Source organism: Ceratotherium simum, chromosome 6 (assembly GCF_057802395.1).
Source record: "Ceratotherium simum simum isolate JZ-2026a chromosome 6, ASM5780239v1, whole genome shotgun sequence".
In the NCBI taxonomy this organism is placed as follows: Eukaryota; Metazoa; Chordata; class Mammalia; order Perissodactyla; family Rhinocerotidae; genus Ceratotherium; species Ceratotherium simum.
In genome coordinates, this window is record NC_141905.1 from 61,833,004 (window position 1) to 61,858,341 (window position 25,338).

General features: G+C 36.6%; 1 protein-coding gene across 7 annotated transcripts in view; it reads left to right on the forward strand.

The window, feature by feature from the left end:
- BTRC (beta-transducin repeat containing E3 ubiquitin protein ligase) overlaps window positions 1–25,338 on the forward strand; it is a 184,310-nt gene that overhangs the window by 121,546 nt on the left and 37,426 nt on the right. For all 7 annotated transcript variants that reach the window (XM_004427970.3, XM_004427971.3, XM_014785664.2 and 4 more), the window contains one exon: window positions 757–846. In XM_004427970.3, the coding sequence (XP_004428027.1) occupies window positions 757–846 (90 nt within the window). The remainder of the gene's footprint in view (window positions 1–756; window positions 847–25,338) is intronic.

The window sequence follows — 25,338 nt, forward strand, 5'->3', positions numbered from 1 at the left end:
AAGTACTATTCCATTGTATGTATATACCACATTTTGTTTATCCATTCATCCATCAATGAACACTTGAGTTGCTTCCACATTTTAGCTGTTATGAATAATGCTGCTGTGAACAAGGATGTACAAATATCTCTTTAATACTCTGCTTTCAGTTCTTTTGGGTATATACCCAGAAGTGGAATTGTTGGATCATGTGGTAATTCTATTTTTAATTTTTTTAAGGAACCACCACCATACTGTTTTCCATAGCTGCTGTACCATTTTACATTCCCACTAACAGTGCACAAGGGTTCCAGGTTCTCCACATCATCACCAACACTTGTTATTTACTGGTTTTTTGATAGTAATCATCCTAATCGGTGTAAGGTGGTATCTCATCGTAGTTTTGATTTCCATTTCCATAATGATTAGTGATGTTGAGCATTTTTCCTGTGCTTGTTGGCTATTTGTATATCTTCTTTGGAGAAATGTCTATTGAAGTCCTTTGCCAACGTTTTTGAATAACTAACACTCCCACCTTCCATACATACAGTGAAGCCACTGCTGCTCACATACTTGTTCATGGGCACATCAGTGGCTTTTGTGGGCTCTCACTTTCTTTGTGTCCCCCTGTCTACCTTGTCCCTCAGCTCCCATAAATCTGAGATTTACACATAGGATCTATTTGTATGTTGATTTTGAGAAATAAGGCAGAATTTGAAAATTGTATCTGACAGTATTTCAATATTTAAACCTGTTTCCAAAAAATTCTCTTTATAGACTTACAATAGCTGTGCCAGACTCTGCTTAAACCAAGAAACAGTATGTCTAGCAAGCACTGCTATGAAGACTGAAAATTGTGTGGCCAAAGTAAGTAATATTACTCATCAATATTTATTATACCACGTCATAAAAATGCTTTATCTATAGACACCTTCAACTCAGTATTACTATTAAAGACTATTATAGGATTATATATTTAAAAAAGAAGACAGCAGGCATCATTTTATCCAAAGCAGATTGCAAGTTGGAGCCTCTATCTCTTCAATTGCAGCAGAATTTTTTTCTGGTCATGCTTTAGTCTAATTCAGATTTGTTGCTTGACACTAGTTATGGATTGTACGAAAATGTACACTTATTTTTGTAAGTTCATTTATGGTCTTTAAATGTAATCGAGTATAGTGTACACCATTGCAAGGATTGTGAAATATGCTGTAGAAAATTCAGTTATTATATCACTATTATTATTTATTGAGTGGCTAATGATAGAAATATTGCTTTTCATGATCTTGATCTGAGTGGACAAATATATTTAATCATGCATATGAGCTACCTCTTTCTCATGTATAAATGTGTGCCATATCTATACCCTACATACAAAAATAACCTTATGTATTAGAGATCTTATGATCTAATAATCGTTATCAGCTATGACTCAGATTTTCTGAGTATCTCTAATTAGGAACTTTGACCTAGATTTAGATATCAGTCATTTTGATTATTCCAGGAATAGGTAAAATTCCAATATGGGCTCTGTTTCTAGACTTTTACTTTGTGAAATTACTGTCTTTATAACTATTCATAGATTTGTCACTGTTATAATATTCCCAACTTTAACTACTTTAGTTTAATCTATTGTATTATACACTCAGGCTCTCAGTTACTTACTGTTATTATTAGAGCCAGGCCTGGTGTCATGTAGTCTCTATCCTTTGCTACAAAAATCAAAGGACAGCAATATTTTTAATTTTATTTCTTAAAACATGCAGTAGTCTCTGGACCTACTTTATCAACTCAAAATATATCATACAAAATAGAACCATTGGAAATGATCCATATAAGAAATGTCAGAATTTACTTAAAATTATAGTTTAAAAAGATAGAGTTAATCCATTGTCTTTCTTTAATTAGAATGTCTTAATTTGCTGCAAAATATGAATATTATAAATTATAAATATTTGGTTTTTTAGTCATTTAGTTACAACTAGCAAGTGCTTACTGGCACTATTTTGTATCCAGTATTTGTACATTGAGATAGAAGACTAATTATTTAGGCCTTTAAAAATAATCTTTCTCCTTTTTGGCCACGCTGCTCTCAGTTTCATCACAAGTGGGTGACTTCTGGCTAAACAAGGTAAAATCTTAGCATGAGCACCGATCCAAGGACAGGGTGATGATTTTAATGAGTTTCATTGAGAGCTGGCCAAGTGAGCATCTGTTCCTTTTGTTTTCTCCATACTTTGTAAGCCAGGATCTGTAAGCTACATAGTTATGTTGGTGTGTATCTGTATAATATGGGGTTTTTTTGGTTTTGTTTTGTTTTACCCTCCTACCCTCTACTTCAGTGGTGCATGGTTAGAAATATTCTGGCATCTGGCACAATGGCATAATTTCTTCTATGCTCTTAGGTGAGGAAGTAAGTTTGCTCATTGCTGCTCATCAGTCTGTTTTCTTTGCTCCCAAATGGTGACCGTCTCATCCCGTTCTTGCTTATTTTAACATTATTCTGACACCTGTATCCTTTCATCCTCTCCTTAAATACCTTAATTTAATAATGATTTCTATCACTTCCTATTGGAACCCACCTAACTTTCTGGTTCCTTTTATTGGTCCATGTCATGTCTTCTGGTTCATTGCTTCAAATTTGAGCCAAGTAGTCAGTTGGTCAATGGCAAATAAAAACATATAGCTGAAAAATTTTCATGCTTACAACAGTCTCCAGTGAGATGCCAATAACATGGGAATAGGGAAAGAGTTTTCTTTTTATTTACATATGTTATACGTATCTCATGATTCTATACTGTTTCTATTGGCCTCATTTATTGCTTCACCTTTGAAAGGTAATGACTTGAGATTACTTTTGTAGGTCTGCAGGCTTGTCCCTGTTTCCTGCTCCTCTTCACTTTAGCCCTTAACTGAATAGTTTCATCTACTACACTTGATATGGCTGCAGTGGTTTTTAACTTGGTACAAGTGTCTCTTGTTGTTGATTCAAATTGTGCTCCAAAGTGGCCTTGAATGTCCAACCATCTCCATATGAGAGCAACTATAATATAGATATAGCAACCATTTTTGTCTCTAGTTCAAAGCAACTAATTCTGATGAATGACTTTGGTTTGGGTGGAGATAGTAATTAAAGTCTAAAACTGTATTACTGAATACTGCTTATATGAGTTTTAGAGAACACATTAATACCACTTATTCCCTTTTATTTATTTATTTATTTTTTTGGTGAGGAAGATCAGCTCTGAGCTAATATCCATGCCAATCCTCCTCTTTTTGCTGAGGAAGACTGACCCTGGGCTAACCTCCATGCCCATCTTCCTCAACTTTATATGGGATGCTGCCACAGCATGGCCTGACAAGCGGTGCATCGGTGCACGCCTGGGATCCAAACCCAGGCTGCCAGCAGTGGAGCACGCACACTTAACTGCTACGCCACGGCACCAGCCCCCCATTTATTCCCTTTTAAAAACAGCAATGTTGGTATGTTCGGACCCGTATGGTACATTGTATGTGACCCTTCTTTTCCAAAAATATCTTACAGTACATGTTTTACAATAGGTCCGTGAAAAGGGACCCTTAGTTCTCTTTAGAATACAAGAAAACAAAGTTAAAAACAAACTACAACCACCCTAGATTAATAGTAATCTTTTGAATCTCTAACTTGAAGAATGAGACCTAAGAAAAGATTTAAAAATAAAAATGGAGGGTTCATTTTATTAGTATAACTTAATCCAAGTAATATTTGGAGGCATTGAAATTGTCTTTTATTTTCTTCCAGAGCCTTTCTTCTTACTAATTATAGCCCTGTAGTTCATGAGATTTGTGTTTGGAACATGATGAGCTGTGTATTTATTGTAGCTTTAAATGAAGAGTCATTATTGACTGCCAACTTAGTCTTTAAAATCAATAATCACATTGTACCTAATTGTCAGTCCTCATGATGTTTTTTAATTGGTAAAGAAAACTAACTGGAAAAATGAGCATTAATTTTTTATGTTATCTTTTTACTGACTTTATTTAAATATTACTGAAAATTTTGGTTTCAGGCTTTCTCCTGATTTACCCTTACACACACACACACGGACACACACACACGGACACGCACACACACAAACACATACAGTTAAAATTGAGTTGTTTGAACACACCTGCCTAGATTCCTGTCCAGGTAGGCGAAGGTCTGCCTCTTTATGTTTAGAAAATAAACCCCTTCTGTCTGTAGTCCTTTGTAGATGTTCTGGATATAGTTGTTGTTGTTTGTTGTTATTGTTTTTTTACTTGAGACTAATAATCTGTTTGCAACTGACTGAGACAGAAAAATGTGATGTTCCTTTCCACTCACTCCAGATTTTGATAGAAGACTTGTTTTATTTATTTCCAAAATTATATCCGCAGGAAACAAGCTGTTTAAATTCAGATTATGCTGAAGCAAAATGGTCCTGGTATGAGAAGCAACGTGCTGTTTTATGAGCACAGAGTCCCTTTTCTCATAACTGATTGATAGTAAATATTTTCCTGAAGAATTATTGCCAGCCATGAACAGTGCAACTGTTTCACTTTTTTTCTGTGCTACTTGCTGTACCAGCCATTGTCGGTAATTAAGATCTACAATTCACAATGCAGACGTTTGCACTTCCTCTGGGTCTGCGCTATTTATAAGGCATTTCAGCTGTTCAGAGTTTCTTTTGAGTTTTAAACTACATGTTAACAGGCTTTTTTAATATACTGTTCTATAAGTAGCATGTCAGATGGTCCGTTCTTTGCACAGGCTCCACTATCAAATCTAAACATTAGCTTTGTGGAGAATATATTAAGATTTAACCATATCGTTGAGGCCGATGTGGTTGGAAAAACTGGAATGTAACATGTTACACATTAGGCTTATTGCTGTTTCAAAAGGGCAGGAATAAAGTTCAGCAGCAATATTTTTTCTTCCATCTTTAAATGTTCATATGAATTTAATGAGTGTTAGTGAGGGTTACAGAGAGGTTCTGAGAAATACTAGTAAAATGACTTTTCCAAGTTCACTTCGAAGTAATAATAGAATCAAAGACCCTTGTTATAGACAGGAGCTTGTGTGTTTGTCACACTAAGGATGCAAGAATACAGACATAGGGCACCAAAATGGATCAGCAGATTGACTGCACATTTGTTGTGTAATCAGCTTCAGGAACCCTAAGTAGCATATGCCACTGGAGAAGAAACTGTAAACAGGAATCCTGGTCTGTATTAAAATTGGTAAAATTCAAAGTCATTTTCAACCATTTCAACAGAGTTGATTTAAAAAAAAACAAGTCCAGACCCCAGTGAGAATCTTCATGAATTACATCCTAGAGTCAAAGTAACTGCTTGCACAGTCTCCTTGCTTCCTGGACTCATTGTTAAACATACAAGAAAAAGAAACTAGAAACTGAAAGCTGTCAACAAAGTCTGTTTACAACTTTGCTCTGAGTGGAGATCAGACTGTTTTTAAGCCTGAAGTCAGCTGCATTGATTCTGCACGTTGGCTGCCAGCATCTTCCAGCAGAGCAGATCTGCGGAGAAAAGCAAGACATGGGTTTCAGTGCCGATTTCTTGATGGCCCCTTGAATATAGACAGAGCTTATAAACAAAGCCTTTCCAAGGCAGTTTTTTTTTTTTTTTTTTTTTAAGATTTTATTTATTCCCCCCAAAGCCCCAGTGGATAGTTGCGTGTCGTAGCTGCACATCCTTCTAGTTGCTGTATGTGGGACTCGGCCTCAGGATGAACGGAGAAGTGGTGCCTCGATGCGCACCCGGGATCCGAACCCGGGCCGCCAGCATCGCAGCGCGCGCACTTAACCACCAAGCCACAGGGCCGGCCCTCCAAGGCAGTTTTATTTGCCAAAGCCTAAAACCTTCTGTAGTTCTTTTGAACTACAGTGTTTCTATAAACTTTTTCTCTTCAGTGAACTCTTTATGAACCTCTTTTTAGATAGCAGCAGTGGTTCAACTGTTGGGAACCACTGGTATATCTGACTGAGGCGCTTCAAGATGCTAGAACCTATTCACATTTCTTTCTAGTCAGGGAGCTAATAAGATTGAGTTTGTCTTGGTGGATTGATCTAGATTAGCATGAGATGGGCCCAGTCTGTGTCTTCCTCAGTGAAAAAGGAAAGGTTGGGAGAGAGAAGGATGAAGGAAGAAAGTTCTTCATCAAGAGTTGACTGCAGTATTGCCTGCTGATGCATGTCGGATCACCCGCACCGAGAGATCACATGGCTTCTCCAAAAGTCAAACGATCAATTCGCCTCGTTTTGGCTCTGTACTTAATGCACAAACAGTGCGATCTGCAGGGCTGTAATTGCATTGTTAGGGCCAAGGAACAAGCCTGTGCCTTTTCAGCAGACAGCTGGCAGGGAGAGAGGCATGTTGTTAGGAAAGAGAGAGGCAAGGCAAATAAAATTACTGCTAACGCTCAGAGATCGGCAGGAGTCCTACTTGCCTAATCTTACCGGTGGGAGCAAGCGGCTGTTGTAATCCAATTATAGCAGCATAAGCAATTTGTTAGACACTCCGCATAATGTAACAATTTCCCAATAAACTCTGACTTGTAATAACGTCGGCAAGAGTCCGCATAAATCTGCCCGAATGGTGGGGGCTGGAGCGTTCGGCTGGGGGCTTGTAATTGGCGCCATCAGCACGTTTTGCAGAGTGCAGTATGGTGCAGTCTTTTAGTGCAGGAATTTTAAGGAGAAGAGCATGGCACACGTTTCTTAGAAAAAAAAAAGTGGCCATTAAAAGGGGAACAGCAAGAAGGGCATACTCTTGCCTTCACATTACCTATGAATCTCAGTGTAGAAAGAAAACAGGAGGAAGCCATGTTTCCTTCTAATACTAAAGGGGGGAGAAGGGGTAGAGTGTGTGGATTAAATTCCTTTATTTAAAAGGCATCAGTTTCTATTATTATACCCTCCTCCAGCCCCCCAAAATGCTGTTCAGGCGGCGTTCAGTTAACATTTTCACCAAATGTTCATAGCTAGACAAGCCTAGAAATGCCAAGTTTAAATTTATTTTATTTTAGAGTTTAGCATTTTCTTTACAACAGGAAAATATATTTTCTTTGTGCCCAGGACAAATTTTTTAGAGATATCATCTCATTGAATATCAAACGTTTCTGCAGAGTTCTGCCTTCTGATTTAAGAAACCATCTCTTACTGAAGGGGTTTAAAACCCAGCTTGTTGTTTGCCGGGCTGGCTTTACTACACTGCTTATTTTCCAATTTTGAAATATACTGTGAATATCTATGGTACTAGGATTAGTAATCTTTCTTGTTGAATGCTTACATTGTACAAGAATACAGTTTTTCTTATTTAAAATTATACCTATATGATCATTATAGAAATAATTTTGATTCCTAAATCATAAAATTTCTGTTTTGGAAAAATATTTGTTGTGTGGAGCAAAATAGAATCTCCATTATTTATTGATTGATTAGCATTTATAGTCATAGAACAGAGTTTCTTATTATACAAGGTATAGGAGATGAAGAATACTCATAGATTTAAGTTAACAGATAGATTTTCATGCTACTAAGTGTGTTCTAAATGTTATCTACTTTCTTAGACCAACCCGGCTCTTCATTGTTGTTAATTTGTGTCAAAACCAAGCTTCTGAAATGAGGACAGGATTCTTCAAAATATTATCTTGCTGTGGGTATTATTACAATAAATATTTACTTTCAGTATAAACGTTTCCTTCTACTGAAGCAAATGCTGCCTTGTCTGACTGGAGGTACATCAATAAACTGCAGTACCTCTAATAAAACCACTCAGTGTCTGGATTTAACTAATGGCTGATTTTCATGGCTTTGACAGTGAGCTGTGTGCATTATTTTCTCCTGATATTGTAAAAATAATGAGAGCAAATTAGAACAATCAGTTTACACAGATAGCTCCTGATTGGAGGCGATGGGCAATATGGCAGCAGGTAATCCATCTTCAGGCTCCTGTCACATTAACTTCAGCAGTGTGAAAAGATCAGGTGGGATAAGCAGGGATCCTGCCCAATCGGAACACTGAAATTAATGAGAAGAGCATTGTTCTGTGATCAACCTTTTAATTAGCAAGACTGGAAATGGAGGGAGTGATGAAGGCAGCACCACGGCTGCACAATGCCAGGCACAATTCCGGAAAGGGGAAAGAAAAAAAATCTGTGGGTTTTACATCACACTTTTCTTGCAGTATACAGACACTGTGCTTCCACTCTAGAGTTGATTTACAGACTTTAAGAAATACTGCCTACTTTCTGAAGTAACGTCACAAATATGGTTGATGCGTTAGTGGTCTATAGACTATAATTCTCTCAGGGGTCATTTAGGATTTTGATTACCAGCGCACTTTCTTTGGCATTGCATGCTGAATTTAACTTCTGAGTTTTTAAAAATCAGGTAACTAGAGAAATTAAATCTTAAAAAGGTCTGTTTTGTCAGCCTTCCACCACCTCACTCCTCTAATTTAGAGTTTTCCTTGCAAGTAGCATGAGAATTTTCTGGTTTGGAGCACTTCTGTCACTTTGAGTTGTTTTAAAAGAAGAGCCAAAACAAGCTCTGGCATATTTAAATTGTGTTCCTTTTCTGATTCTGTTTATTAGGAGATTCGCCTTTTTGTTTTTGTTTTCCCTGTGCCATTGACTTCTCAGTGTTGGGGGCTGTGTTATTTCAATTTATGTAATTGAGAATTGAATATCAATGAATGGTGATTATAGGAGGAATAGGGTTAAAAAAGTCTGTGTAGTAACTGAGACTGAAGGCTGATTTATCCATTTAAAGCCCAGTTATACTAAAATTGTAACCTTGTTAATCACCCTTGTAATATTGGAAAATATAATATAAGACTATGGAAGACGTTAATGAGCCGATTTTCTCTACCAAATTGGTGCCTGTTTTCTGGGCTTTCTTTGGCAGGCTTTAGCTTTGGGAAAGTATATGAGGCCATCAGGATTTGCAGTATTTTAGTCTTTATACCTTAAGCTTAGTGGCTTACTGTAAAAGCAAGTAATGTAATGTAGGCTATGTAAATTAATCCAGATATCTTCCAAAGATATATAAAATAAATTTGTTTTCTTGATATTAACAGTTATTTGACTTAGGCATTTATTTAAAGTATTAATATGTAAAAGCCAGTTATCAGGTACCTATCTGAGTACAGAATTATCAGGAAAGAGCCTGAAGTTTAGTACGAAATATCAGGTTAAGTGTAAGGTGATCTTTTCTCATCATAGTTAATAGGACTTTTTTCATAATATGTGTAACTAAATGAAGATTCTAGCCTTGCAGCCCTAAGATACTGTATTTACAAAATGTAAGTTCCTGACATTATAGTTCTATGCAAAACTCATAAAACAAATACACTTGACTTCCCCCTAGTACCCATCGCCCTACCCTCTTCCCCGCAAAAATCTTTAGTATAACTCTTGGAAGTCTGTCAGAAACCTGATTTTTATTTTATTTTTTTGACTGATAGTGAGCTTTCCCTGAAAGTATTCATTTAGACTTACTCAGTATTTTAGGATCAATGACTTAATACTAAATAGTATCTAGGACTGCCCCCCTACACTCTTTAAGAGAATGGGGCTACTGTGCATATTAATATTTTAAAGCACACTTGTTAGAATTTTGCATGATACTTTTCTGCATTCTTTAATCTGGAAGAGAAATCTTTATTCTTATAGCTTTTATGGATTTTTATGGCCTTTCTTTCTCCTCTTTCCTAGTTTGATAGTTTCAGAAGCCTGGGCTCATAAGCTCTCCATGAATAAATATGTTCTTAGTCATGTGGTGTAAATAGATCACTTACAAAGCTTGTGAAACCTGAACTCTCCTTTTGAACCTTTCAGTACCCATGAGCTCAGGATCCATACATGTAAAATTTTATTCTTGTGTCGTGACTTCAGCTTGTAAGGCAAATGAGCTATGAATTTAAATGACTGTTCTACTCTATACCAAGTTTCTACAAAAATAAAATTGTATTTTTCCCTTTTTCCTACAGTTCTGGAATTCCATTTGACTTAATGATCTTGCCAATATTTGTTCTTGTTGTTAGAGTTCTTTTCCAGTAAGACTTGCTTCTTAAGATCAGTATTACAGTAGACTAAATGACCAAGAAACTCCCTTTTAATTTGCTAACAGAGCTAGAGTTACCAAGTCACCTTAAATTCTACTAATCTCAAATCTCATCAATAGGGTTTCCTTTGAGAAATATTCATTAGCCTAGTCCTTTGGAGCTCACCCAGTACACCCTTATTTAAAGTTCTTATGTCTGGAACCAGTTGAATCTCCGAAGCTAGTATAATCCTTTCTAAGTTGTCCATGCCCCCCGATTTTTAGTTTTGGGGTATGTTCCTATATAAGGAATTGAAGAATGTGCAATTTCTTTCTCGTCTATCTTCAGGATGGAAGACCTTTTATCTTTTTTTTTTTTTTTGCAATTTTGTACTACTCAAAAGTTTGAGGAGGACAGAGAATACATTAATATTTATTAAGCCCCTGTGTTTAGGCACTATTGTGCTAGCTATGTTGTCTCTTTCAATCCTCATGTGAACCTGATGAGATGGATGATGTTACCTCTATTTTACAGATAAGGAACCTGAAGCTTAGAAAAGTTAAACCTTTTCCCAAGTTTTCACATCTTTAAGTTGTAGAGTCAAGTTTTAAACTCAGATCTGGCTGCAGAGTCCTTGCTCTACTACACCAGCTTACCTTTCAAGTGGTATCTGGAGACCCTGTGTGTTTCTCCTACCGCTATACTTGGCCTAACGCCACAGCTTTTCTCCATTTGATTTCTATAGCACTTTTGATATCTAGCAGGTGTTATTTCTTCATCTCCCCCAACCACCCTCCCTCCCTTTACTGCTTTTAAAATATCTTGTTCTGACTGAACCGAGCCAAGTATGTGTATTCAGAAAACTCTATTCTGGGTCTACCTAGTCAGTAATTCTACTGTGTAACTTTAAATGCTTATTCAATACTAATCACCTACCTTATAAACATAGGTCTTTAAAGGATCTAAGATAACCTCATGGCTCCATGTTCCATTGTTCTACATATAAAATGAGCGGGACAGTATGCGTCCAATATAGCTGGCTTAAGGTGATGACTCATGCCTTAGTAACTGTTTTAGAAGTTGCTTTGGAGTACAGATCTCATCCTACTGTCTTTGTCAGGATTTATGGTGTAAGCATACATTGGCAGTCCTTTTATACCAAAAATTTATTTTTCCCCGTTAAGCTTGGTAATTAATTTTGTCAATTAAAAAAGTTGTCCCTTCAGGCTTCAAAGCCAGGCTCTGATTACACTTCAGTAAATATTTTTATATTTGTATGCATGCTTCTAGATAGGTTGGTGATTATGGGAAGACATGATGAGGATATCAGAATTAATAGTGGGACCTTGACATCCTCTGTCTGTTTCAGATAGGCGAGAGGAGGCTTTGGATAGGAGTGAGTGATTAAGAAGAAACAGGTTTATCAAAAGCAAATGAAAACAAAAAGCAAACAAACATGAATAATATTATGTGTGTGTATATATATAAAATCTCCCTGGATATGGAAAGAATAGAAGTTTTTAATAGTTAAGGTTGACATAAATTTCATGCTCAGACTTATAAAAATATGTAAGAAGCGCTTGCTCACATGGAGCACTAAGATTGTGACAAACAGGAATGTTGAAATATTTCTAGAAGAATGAAAATATTTAACTATGTTTTATACCTCAGACATCACTTCTTTAACTTTATTCGCATTTTCTTGGAATATCTAACAGCATAAGAAATTTAATTGTAAAGATTTTTTTTTTTTTTTAAACTCGAGAGCAGGCCGAAAGGGAAATACAGAGAGAAAGCTGTGTTTAAAAAGAGATGGTTCCTACAGTGTTAACTATGGAGTGTGTAGCGTGACTCTGTAATGGAATATCATGGTGGGGGGTATAATACTGTAAATAAGATGAATATGCCACTTGTGGATTAATGGGCAACCTAAAGAGTGGCTGTATTTAATCTGTGTGTGAGGTTCATTTTCATTTTGTGTATTTTGTCTTATTGTGATTGGAGTACTTAGAAACCTGACGGTTTAATTAGGGAACTTGAAAAAAAAATCAGTTTCCTTGAAATTTGCTTTATATTTATTTAATTTTTTGTAGGATTAATATAGTGTCATTTTAGACTCTAAAATTGATAGATTGAAGGAGTTTTATTTGACTTTTTCTCTGGGTAATACTTAAAGAGAAGGGGTGGGTTCTGAAATTAAGTCCAAGAAATACAGCTATTTTTTATATTTTGTTATGAACAATAAAGAGTAGGTGTAGATACCACATGTATCCAGATTATAGTAGATTCCATTTGCAGTGATACAGTTTTATGGATATGGGATGCTTTTCAAAGGTTTGGGTACTAAGTAATGTAAATTTGAGTACATCTAGCCTGGGTCATTGTGGGAGCCACTATCTCAACATTATAACGAGAATATGCAATAACTCTTAAATTCTAAGTGACAGCTTTATATAACTAATTTTTTTAGTCAACTGTTTAGGTTGATAGTATTATTTAGCGTTCTTGAAACTTCAGAAATTTGAGATGCTCCTCGATTCCCCTCAATTGAAAATGTGTGGTAAAAGTTACTTGTAAAAGGCAAATTGTATGCAAAATAAATTGCCTTAATTGTAGAGTTTGAATAGGACTAATTTTCACTTGCAGAAGGTAGATTCTCAAATTATATTTGTTGAATCTCACTGACTTCTAAACAAACAAACAAAAAATGTGAAATATATTTTTTAAAGTAGTGAAATCCAGAGATTGTGCCATTGAATTTGACAGCCTTTTTGCACCATTATTTATTGAATGTTTACAATGTGCCAGATACTTGGGCTGAGGGTTTTATATACACTCTGACTTAAATCCTCACAACAGTCTCATTAAGCATATAACCCCATTTCACATACAAATAAACTGGAACTCAGAGAGACCAAGCAGCTTGCCCAAGGTAAGTTGCAGAACTGACACTTGAACCCAGACTGTCTGCCCCATGGCCATGTGCTCTCATGCACTGTGTTTTATGAATTTTAGTACATAGAAATTAGGGTAGATGTAGCAAATGGGGTAGATGATCTAAAAAGTTCTTTATTAAATGTTGCCTATTAAATGTTAACAATTTATTAAAAAGTAGCCAGGAGTTGGAAGATACTGAAGTATGCACATTGGTTATAAAAAATCATGATACAGTAATACATTTTACGTTTGTGTTCTTCTCTTGCACTTACAGTATTTTCCTTTTCAGCATTCAATATGAGATGATAAAAATTAAAAATACCTCAATTAGCAACCACAAAAAAGTAAAACTATTAATCGAACCTTGTAGTCTCCTCTTGCTGTCTGTTAGGATTTTCTTTTCAGGCTTCGTGTGTAGTAAAACTGTTGCTTAATTAATGCCAGGGTTCTGAAGCCTTTGGATGCCACAAAAGAGAGTGAAGTGGAGAAACCAAGAGGCAGCATCAAATAGCTTTTCTGTTGTGTTAATTTAGATGTGTCATCCTTGTTCTAGTTCATGATATACGGCTCCCAACAGATACTAGGTGGATTGAAAGAGAAGTCGTAGTGAATCCTGTCTTAAGAAAAACACAACTCATGATTGAGGCTCTCAGTAGGTTAATGAATAACTATTTTCAGATGATATTTCACCGCTAGTTTGAGCTGCTATTGGAATGAAGTGGCCGTGTTAATGTGACCAGCGAACATGATGCAAAACCAAGCTAAGCAGTGATTTGGCATCTTGGCTTTGTGCAGGAAAGATCCAGGACTGATGTCCATAGTCTTTGGCAGAGAGGTGCTTGTGTGTAACCAGAGCATGAGAGAGGAAGTGTTGATTTGTATTAATCTCCATTTAGAATACTAAAAAAAGAAATGGTAAAAATTTCCCTTGGAAATTGCTCAAGTTTCCTCTAGTTATGGACACACTTTTTGAGGCATCTATATACTAAGAAAAGGTTGATAGGAAATGTTTGTTTCATATTGTAACTCAAACAAAATTGTTTCTGAATTTTAGAATGCAAAATAATGAATAACATAATAGTCTTTGCTAAAATGAATTTACTTTTAAGGTGACTCTTTACATTCTCTTCTTTTTCATTCTCTTATTCTTCCTCCTTGACTCAAAGAACTTATTAATTAGCTGGTTTTATATTTGTATTAATTTTAATAAATGTTGAAAAGCAATGTTTCTTTCAGGGTGGGAAAGATTTGAAATCCAACAATGAAAAATGAAGCCCTTTTTATTTCTGACTGCATTCCCAGTTGGTTATGTGTATTATCATCGTTGAACTTTTAGAAAAGCCTTCTCAAATTCTGTCTGGAGTGCGTAGGATTACAACATCATATCTAAGTTATACTTTCTGGCGATATCCAAATGTGAAGTAAACGTTGCTGAGTGGAAGCATTGATATCATAATTTCTAATGCTTAAGGTGTCAGTGAAGAAGGGAGTTTACAAGCATGGGAAAAGAATACAGGCTTCAATTTGAATAAGTCTCTGTTGTCCAGGGGGTTATTAAATGCTAATAAATACTTGTTTTAGAATGGATGGAACTAGGTTAAGTGTTTACAGCCAAACCTTTCTCTTCTCCTCCACCAAAGAGCAAGGTTCTCCTAACACTGACCTACTTTGCTTTTAAACTGTACTATAGGTACAATGGTTATGCAACTATGAAGAGAAAAATAGATGAAGCCAGGAGAAATTTTTAGTAGGAAGTACTTGGTAGCATGTTTCTTTGTTGGTGAGACATAATGTTGCCACAAATCACAAATAAATATTCTGAATTCTGTAATATTATCGCAGTTATAACCGTTTTTAAGCCTCCTTTCTAAGTAGATATTTCTCTCCTGCCTTTCTGTATTGTGAACTTTACAAAACTGGCTTAGGCAGCCTATTAATTATTCATATCATAGCAACAATTAAAGCAAATTAAAAATAAATATCTCCATATTGCATTTTACCATGGGCAGCACCAAACTGTGTCAGCTCTGTACGGGCCTGTGGTGTTTCCTTAGTTAAAAGTGCTAGAGGGAGCTCTAACCTTGTTCAGCATAGTGGCATATGAGAACAATTGTCCGTATATGGCCACAAGTGAACATAGAGGCTAAGGCTGTTAACACGGCAAAAATTTAAATCTTTTTTATTGGAACTCCCTGTTTCCTTTATATCAGAAAATAAGGGTTAAAACTATCTATCTGTAACCAAACGGAACTTTATTCACCCTTATCTCTCTTTCTATGAATATAATCATCTCCTAATACAGTGTTCAGAAGACCCTGAATTTGGCTCAGTGAATTTTCACAAAGTGAACACATCTATATAACCACCACCAAGATTTTTTTAAAAAAGAAGGAAAGAAAAAGAACATTATCAGAAGCCCACTCCTCTCCTCTTTGTCACTCCCCTCCCAAGGGTAACCATCATCCTCACTTCTAACATCATACATTAGTTTTGCCAGTTTTTTTTCTTTTTTTTTTTTGTGAGGGAGATCAGCCTGAGCTAACATCCACGCTAATCCTCCTCTTTTTGCTGAGGAAGACCGGCTCTGAGCTAACATCTATTGCCAATCCTCCTCCTTTTTTTCTTCCCCAAAGCCCCGGTAGATAGTTGTATGTCATAGTTGCACATCTTTCTAGTTGCTGTATGTGGGATGCGGCCTCAGCATGGCCGGAGAAGCGGTGCGTCGGTGCGCGCCCGGGATCCGAACCCAGGCCGCCAGTAGCGGAGCGCCCGCACTTAACCGCTAAGCCACCAGGCCGGCCCTAGTTTTGCCTGTTTTTGAACCTCATATAAATGGAATCATACCGTACGTATGCTTTACTGTCTGATTTATTTCACTCAGCAGAATGTTTTTGCAACTCGTACTGTTGCATATGACTTGTCAGTCAGTCATATGAGTTGTAATTTGTTCATTCTCATTGATGTATAGTATTTCATTATATAAATATACCAAATTTATCCATTTTACTGTAGATGAACATTTGGATTGCTTTCAGATTTTGATAACTACAAAAAAATTTTGTAAGTATCTTTTGGTGAATATGTGCAATGAATACATGTATTCTATTGGGTATGTAGCTAGGAGGGGAATTGGAATTTCCAAACTGGTGGTACCAGTTTATCTCACCAGCAGTGAATGAGAGTTCCATTGTTCCTTTTCCTCCCTAATGAGCACGTGTTGTCTGGCTTGTTCATTGTAGCATTCTAGTGGTGTGTAGCAGTATCACATTGTGGGTTCTTTTTTTTTAATTGTGGTAAAAAATATCTATATAAAATTTACCATCTTAGCCCATTTTAAGTGTACAGTTCAGTAATGTTAAGTATATTCACTTTGTTTTCACGTTTTTTAATTTACATTTCCCTTAACGCTTAAAATTGAGCATCTTTTTATATGTTGATTGACCATTAAATGTGAAGTGCCTGTTCAGGTCTTTTGCTCATTTTTCTATTGGGTTTTATGTATTTTTTTTTTAATGATTTGTAGGAGTCCTTTATAAACAAATTCTAGATACAAGTCCTTTGTCTGATATTTGAGTTGCAGATATTTTCTCTGTGACTTGCCTTTGCACTTTTTTAATGATGTCTATTGATGAACAGAGGTTCTTAATTTTAATATAGTCCAGTTTATCAATTTTACCTTTATATACAGTCATGCACCGCATACTGACATTTGGATCAACAAGGGACTGCATATACAACGATGTCCCATAAGATTAGTGCCTAGGTGTGTAGCAGGCTGTACCATTTAGGTTTGTGTAAGTACACACTATGATGTTCACACAATGACAAAATCGTCTAATGATGCGTTTCTCAGAACACATCCCCATCATTAAGCAGTGCATGACTATAGTTAGTATGTTTACATTCGACTTAAGAAATCTGTGCCTAGCCCAATGTTATGAAGATATTCTCTTATGTTCTATAATTTTTTTTCTTGTTTTACTTTTTATGTTTAGATCTACAATCCATTTGCTTTTTGCATGTAGTGTAAGGTAGAGGTGAAAATTCTCTTTTTTTTAATGTGATATTCAGTTGACCCAGCACCATTTATTAAAATGGGTATTTCCCACTGTACTTCATTGTTTCCTTTATCATAAATTACGTGATCATATATGTATAGATCTTTGTCAAATCTTGAACTCTGATAGTAAGCTCTCCAGCTTTGTCATTACTCTTCAATATTACCTTGGCTATTCTTGGCCATTTGCACTTCCATATAAATTTTAGAATCAACTTGTCAGTATTTACCATCTATGTAAACTTTCCATTGCCTAGTCTAGCATTTGTACATAGAAAGTCCTCATATATTTGTTTAAATGAGATAACTCCAGTACACACAAAAATTCCCTGAGTTAAGTTTCCTCTGATTTTGCCCAGAGCCTTTAAGCCTGGCCCAATTGAGCTGCTCTTACAATCTAATCACATCTTAAATTTTCTTTCTTTTTTCACAGTTCTATCCCCAGTCATATCAGTTAATGGTGGCCAGACAAGTTAGCATATTTTTAAATATTCCAATTCATAATTCTCCTTCCTAGGGAATTTGGTATGGAGTTTCAGTTAAAACTTCAAAGTTTGATGGGCAGGTCCTGATAATAGCCTGAATCGCTGAAATGATTTCTATGTACTAGCAAACAATAGCAGCTACCTTTATTGAGCATTTATGTGCCAGACCCTGTGCTTAGCATTTTAAACATAATCTCCTGTTATTTCTTTTAACAACCCTGGGAAATAGGTGGTGGTGTGCCCCTTTGCAGGTGAAAAAAATAAGGCTTAAAGAGGCTAACTAGCTTGCTCAAGCTAGTTAGTTTGTACATTGTAGACCCAGGGCTTGAACCTAGGTTTGTCTGACACTGTGTAGTAACTACCTTTAAAATAATAATTTATTTTACTTACTCCATAAGTAATGCCCAGGCTCCTTGCTATTATCCCTAAGAATATATCCTCCAAAATGTCTTGATTCTGTCTTCTCTACCCCACCCCACATTGTCACTGCTACTCTCTTAGTCTATGTCCATTCTGATATCAGCCCACTCTTCTAGCTTTACTTACTTACAATGTAAGCCCATTAGATTGCTTACTATCAAAAAATATTATCACCATGGAAGATGATGCCACAAATTCTGTTTGTAACTTGCAGTGGAACTTAATCTTTCAAATGGAAATTGAGACTGAGTTCTTTTCCATATTCATTTATTTATTACAGTAGCTAATATGCCACCTTGAGGACACTTGATGGCCTTTGGAATCCGAAAGAAAAAGGTCTCTAAAATACCTCAAGCTGTGGGCTATAATGCTGAAAATTAAACTGGCAGAGAACAGCAGCCGTATGATCATGACCACTATAACCTTGATAAAGCATTAAGAGGATCCCAGTAGGTTTTTCATATCCTTGTGCAGATTCTTCATATAGCCCTACTACTTTGATTTGGCCCTAAATGAGACAAGTTGGTGTATTAAATTATATAATTTTTTGCCTCCATGTGAGGTAAAGGGATTTTTAATAGAGAGATACATTCATTTATTGACAGTTTTCTAGAAAACCTTTCCTTAAATAGTGGGAACTGTGGAGAGAGATGGATGGAGAAATAAGAGAGTAAATATGAAATAAATGAGACATATTGAGACACAGAAAACTTTAGGAAGACATTATTAGGTCTTCAGATCCTAGTGTCATCCCTGAGAGAGGCTGACACTTATAAAGTTTTAAATTTTTAATTATGGAATATTTTAGCCTGTAGAAAAGTCAGAGAATAAGGATGTTACATGTGTACCTGTCACTCAGAATGATAGCATTTCTTTGCATTAAAAACTCAGTTGTTGCAGAAAAGTTTGACTAATTCTTAGGATTTTGGAATATATTGCTTGCTCAAATAATATTCTGAAAAATATTTCTCTCTCTTTTTTTTTTTTGTGAGGAAAATCAGCTCTGAGCTAACATCCATGCCAATCCTCCTCTTTTTGCTGAGGAAGACTGGCCCTGGGCTAACATCCGTGCCCATCTTCCTCTACTTTATATGGGACACCGCCACAGCATGGCCTGACAAGTGGTGCATCGGTGCTCGCCCAGGATCTGGACCCTGGGCTGCCAGCAGCGGAGCGCGCGCACTTAACTGCTATTTTCGGGTTCGGCCCCGAAAAATATTTCTCTTTTTATTCGAGGTGTATATTTAAACTCTAATATGTTAGTTTTTAGTAAGAAAATGTGAAGAATGAGTCCCTATTTTTAAATTTATTTTCTCAGCTCTATTTTAATTTACCATCGAACTGAATCATAGACTCAAAATATAAAAGCCAGACTGAGCCTCAGGTTATCCTGTCCACCCACTTATTTTACAGATGAGATCCCATGCAGTAAAGTCTTATGAAGGATCACATCGCTAATTAGTGATATGACTGGCCCATCATGATGGCTCACTTCTTCTGTGGGACTGTTTACATGTGTGTCAACTGTGAGAAAACTTTTCATAATGGTTTGTTTCCAAAGCATCAAATTTCAGTATGTATTCCTTAAACAGAAAATAGAAATAGAGTAACTTCAGAATATTCGACACAGAGAAAAATTTCATGGGAAGAAGTTGTTAGCTTTGAGTTTTATATATATAGTGCTCCATGTGACCTTAAGCCACACTCAAGTGAAGTAAAAAGGTTGCGTAGTAAACCAGGAAATGTCTTTATAGGAACCATTTCATACTTTAAAAAAAGCCAAGTTCTGCCAAGAAAGGATACAATTCCTATTTCTAAATCAAGTGCGTAAACATTATGGAAGTAACTGTCTTCCTGATTTTCATTTTCTTTTTCTTTTCTTTTTTTTTTGTGAGGAAGACTGGCCCTGAGCTAACATCCATGCCAATCCTCCTCTTTTTGAGGAGGAAGACCGGCCCTGAGCTAACATCTATTGCCAATCCTCCTCCTTTTTTTCCCCAAAGCCCCAGTAGATAGCTGTATGTCATAGTTGCACATCCTTCTAGTTGCTGTATGTGGGACACGGCCTCAGCATGGCCGGAGCAGCGGTGCATCGGTGCCTGCCCGGGTCCGAACCCGGGCCACCAGTGGCGGAGCGCGCGCACTTAACTGCTACGCCACGGGCCCGGCCCTGATTTTCATTTTCTTATCCTTCCTTCACTCCCAACAAATACACACATAAAATCCCTGGTGGGAGTTTGCCCTATTCTGAAAAAGAAAATTTTTTGTGACCCTCAAGATTCAGTCTTTCCTCAGAAATACCAAAATCTGCAGTCTCTGGCCCATGAAACCCCATAAAAATAGTGCCCATGTGGAAGAAATGTAAATAACCTTCAGACAAAATCACAAGGTCATAGTTTTTTGCCAGTATTCGAGAGAAAGGAGGGTGGGTGCTGATGACGGCTGGAATTTTAATCTGGTTTCTGCCCTAGCTCTATCTTTGCTGATTACTAAAACACCATACAAAGTCTAAAGGAAGCCAAATGTAGTCTGTACAGAATGTTAGCTTTTTGGTAGAAACTAGTAAAGTTGATTTTCAAAATTAGAGTAATATATTAAGAGTCCTATTTACCGTTCTAATAATTTCCTTACTGTTCTTTCCTCACTAAATTTGAATGTTATGGAAATATGTTTTGGCAATTGCTCTGAAAGATTGAAAATGAAAAAAAAAATCAGTATTCAAATGTCTTTTATTCCATAGTGTAGAACATATTTTGAGATCTTCCTTTTTCTCTTCTGTCTTCTCCAATTGTTAAATGTCAATCATCATTCCTTTTGGAAGTTTAGTTTTACTTTGATTCTTAAATTTTTGCATGATATTTTACTACATAAAAATGTTAATACTAATCTTAGAAAGCAATGGATTAAAGTTGCCAAGTTAGAGTACTTATAGATAAAACGTCAACATAGTGATAGTAGCATCCTTGTTGGTGGGAGAAGGGGACTCCAAATATGTTTATACCACAAGGCAATTTACCACTGCACTCCCAAAAAGCAATATCCCCTCCTTACATTAGTTTGGGTTTAAAATTCAGTTTATTTTTGAGCTGCTGCTACATAGATATAAAGGGCTCATCTCGTAACCTGTGTCCTTCAGAGTTTAACATCTAGTTTGAAAGTGAAGGTTTCTGGACATAAAATTATTGTAAAAGTAAAGAAGATTGTATTTACTAAAGTATTTAGCTAATTATAATCAGCAACTATCTACATTACAGTCTTCTCTAGCTAAAAGCATGACAGCTAATGCCAGGTACTCTTACTATGTGCCAGGTACTCTTCTAAATGCCTTTACATGAATCATCTTATTTTTATCCTAACATTAACCCTTCCAGGTAGGTACTATAAGAATCACCATTTTACAGATGAGGAAATTGAGGCATAGAGAGGTTAAGTAACTTAGCCAAGATGACACATCCAGTAAATGATAGAGCTGGGACAGAATCAGTGCCAAATTATGGTGTTATTTTTTTTACCATATTCTGTTACATAAACATAAACTCCTTCAAAAGAACATCTGAACTGGCTTCAGTGTGGTGCTTGTGGTCTTGGTGCTCATGTAAACCACTTTTGGCTATAGAAAATGTATTTATCCACCTACGCAAAGCAGTCCTGGTCTTCTACGTTTAGTCTTAGTCATTGACTTTGAGCTTCATTATCATTAAAAAGAGGAAGGGCCAGAATTTCATTTTAGAAGAACTGTACACTTTATGTAACAACTGCATTTTGAAATTTAGTCTCAACTCTACTAACTTATGTGAATCTGAGCAAGTTATTTTGATCACCTCTGCTAAAAAAACAGATGCTGCATCCAAACTAAGTTTTTCCTGGATAAATTAAGAAAAGAATTACCCAAGTATTCCAGAGAGAAATGTCTTTAGTCCCTTGATGCTCCAAGGGTTATTAAAGTTTTACCTGCAGATAACCAAGATTTCCAGAAGTTACAAGTCATTTACTTCATTCACAGCAGCTAAGAGAGGCCTGTGCTGCTGTCTCATAGGATTATTTCTTGCTGCATTTAACATGCATTAACAAGCATTTGGAAAGAGGTGAATTTCTTCTAGAAAGCTGAGTTGGCTTCTTGAGATCCTATCCAAAAAAACCTTGTATTTTCCTAATCCAGGTTTTAGATATACCTTCTCAAAGGCTTTCTTCAGGAGCAAGTTTTACCAAGTCATTGAGACCTTTTTATTAGACCAAAAATGTAAGGGTTAGAGCACAAAGAGGAGGAGGGTAATATTTTCTTCTTTATTTAAGACTGACTACTGGGGCTGGCCCCATGGCCTAGTGTTTTAAGTTCAGCGTGCTCTGCTTCGGTGGCCTGGGTTTGCGGGTTCGGTTCCTGGGCCCAGACATATACCACTCGTCAGCCATGCTGTGGTGACAACCCACATACAAAATAGAGGAAGACTGGCACAGATGTTAGCTCAGGGCAAATCTTCCTCAGCAAAAAAAAAAAACAAACAACTGACTACAGTATTCCTCCCTTATCCATGAGGGATACGTTCCAAGACCCCCAGTGGATGCCCAAAACTGTGGATACTACCAAACCCTATATATACTGTTTTTCCTATACATACATACCTATGATAAAGTTTAATTTATAAATTAGGCACAGTAAGAGATTAACAACAACAATAGTAAAATAGAACAATTATAACAATATACTGTAATAAAAGTTATGTGGATGTTGTCTCACTCTCTCTTGAGCTTTGGGGCCATTATTAAGTAAAATAAGGGTTACTTGAACACAAGGACTACAATACCTCCACAGTTGATCTGATACCTAGATAACTACTAAGTGACAAATGGGCAGGTAGCTCATACAGTATGGATATGCTGGACAAAGGGATGATTCACGCTAGGCAGGATGGAGGGGGTGCTGTGAGATGTCATCACGTTACTCAGGATGGCATGCAATTTGAAACTTATGAATTGTTTATTTCTTGGATTTTCCATTTAATATTTTCAGACCAAGGTTGACCAGGGTAGCTGGAACTGCAGAAAGTGAAACCATGGATAAGGGGGGACAACTGTATATTTTTCCCATGTATTTTTTTATTGTATCTTAAGTGTATCTCTGTGTTTTCTTCTGGCAGCCAATCCCCCCCATCATTCCCTATAATTTGTGGTAGAACTTAAGTTTCTAATGCTAAAATAAAGGGAGGATGTGAGGGGGAAGTTGGGGAGAAGACTCTTAGTTTAAATTTTCTCCATCACAGAAATTTTTTTTGGTAATGTTAACATTACTTAACATCCAGATAAGCAACCTCTGTCTGAGGAAGTTATACAGAAAGAGCAGCCAGATTCCAGACAATTAAACTTTATTACTCTGCCTGAAACATTAAGTAGTGGTTTAAGAAAATAGTTTTTCATCTCCTCTCCTTCTTGATGTTTATTATTTATTGTGTGGGAGAGGACCTGTTTATCCAACAAGGATATTGCTTTTCTGGGAGCAGGTGAACTTGGTAATGCTAGATCCCTTGTGCGGTTGGTTATATTTATTCTTTTCCCCCTCGTCTCTCTCTACTTTACCTCTACTCCCCACATACCCCCCCTCCGTATCTCTCCCCCACTTCTCTTCCCTAGCCCCTCATCTCTCTCCTCTTTCTTGTCTCTCCCTACCCCTGCTTATTCTTCCCATCTCTTTCCAGTCTCTCACCTACTCTCACCCAGTCCCCACTCTCTCCTTTACCCCGTCCCCAGCCACTTGCGTCATTCCTCTCCCTTTTCTCCTCCTGCCTCTCCTCCTTCTCCCTGCGTCTCTTCCCTTTCTTCCTCCTCCCTCACTCCTCATCCCTTCTTCTTCTCCCCACCTCTCTCCTTCCTCCTTCTCTTCTTCTTTTCTACCCTCCTTTCCATAGTCAAAATCACATGTAACTCTGTATCCTCCAGGATCAGACCTTGACTTCTCTAAGTTGTTCAGCAGAGTAGAAAATTTTTCCTGCTCTGATTAGTTTGATGTTGCAGACAAAGAATCCTCTAGATGACCCAGAAACACCCTCCTCCCCATACATCAAATAATTGACTAATAATTTTTTTTAAAGATCGGAAAGTTATAAACCCATCAAAATGTGAACATTATTTGTTGATGGTGGAGATTATGGGCAATTTTTATATTCTTTTGCTTCTGTATTTTTCATATTTTCTAAAATGTGTCTAAGTGCTGTTTTTTAAAAATCAATTGATCTTTCTTTGCTTGACTTCAATAGATCTGTATTTAACAAAAGCAAAAACAAAACAAAATGAGGAATCAATCAGATTTGCTCCTCTAGTGAATATGAATTTGGTTTGCCATTTTGTTCAGTTTTCCAAATCCTTTCAGCTTTCAAAATGGTGGCCCCTTGGACTGCAGCATGAAGCCATCAGCTATTGGCACAATCATAACATATAATGGATGTTAAATACAGTTATATACAAGTTAGGCTTAAACTCTGTCCTACAAGACCTTTTCTGCCTTTCTCTACCCTCCCCAAAATTTAGTTCATATTTTGCTTTTTGTAATATTTCTATACTGTGAGGGTGGTCAGTGTTACAGATTTGGCAATTTATATACAGATTTGTTTTCAGCCCTCTTATCAGTCTTGGGGGATAGAAGGGACTCACAATGGTGAGCAGCCATTCTATTATTGTTATACCTCATTGGTATACCTTGTCTGTTGTCCTTGGTACTGTTGGTTATAAAAGGCATAAAATTCATGCTGTACTAGGTTAAATGTTAAAATTCCAAGTTCATATTTAAGTTTGATCATAAGAAAAAGTTCCAGACTATTTCCTTCTCAGTTGGCTAGCTTAGGTGTGGAACGTGAATATAAGACTAGATGAAGTGTTCTAGACAAAGTTATGCATTTCCTAGCTATAGTGTACTGGTTTCAGAAAGGGTTAAATGGTGTAGTTAGTGAATGGTTTTCTAGCTGCACGGATTTTTGAAAAGAGATCTGGGAATTCTACAGTTAATTGAATTCTTCAGGCATGGACTTATGGTCATTGATATTTGAGCAAAATTCTCTTCCTTTCCTCCTAGATGTAGTTCATACAGTGTCTTAGAAATTCAGAATTCTTTTTTTTTTTTTTTTAAGATTTTATGCCTATTTATGCTGGTTGGGCATTTTATATGATAAGCATGACATTTTACAAGATTTTACACAATATATTTGTTCCCTTGCCTTGCCCTTCTCCCATATTTTTCCTTCTTCCTTCACTTTCCCAGATCTGCATCACTGCTACTTTTTCCCATCTTGTGAGCAAAGTTTTAACAGTACGTAGAAAGTTAACTGCCTGGAGTCTTTTAAATATATGTAACACGCAACCAGTAATAAGCTGTCGGTTGTTTTTTTGCTGCCTGCAAAGAAACATAAA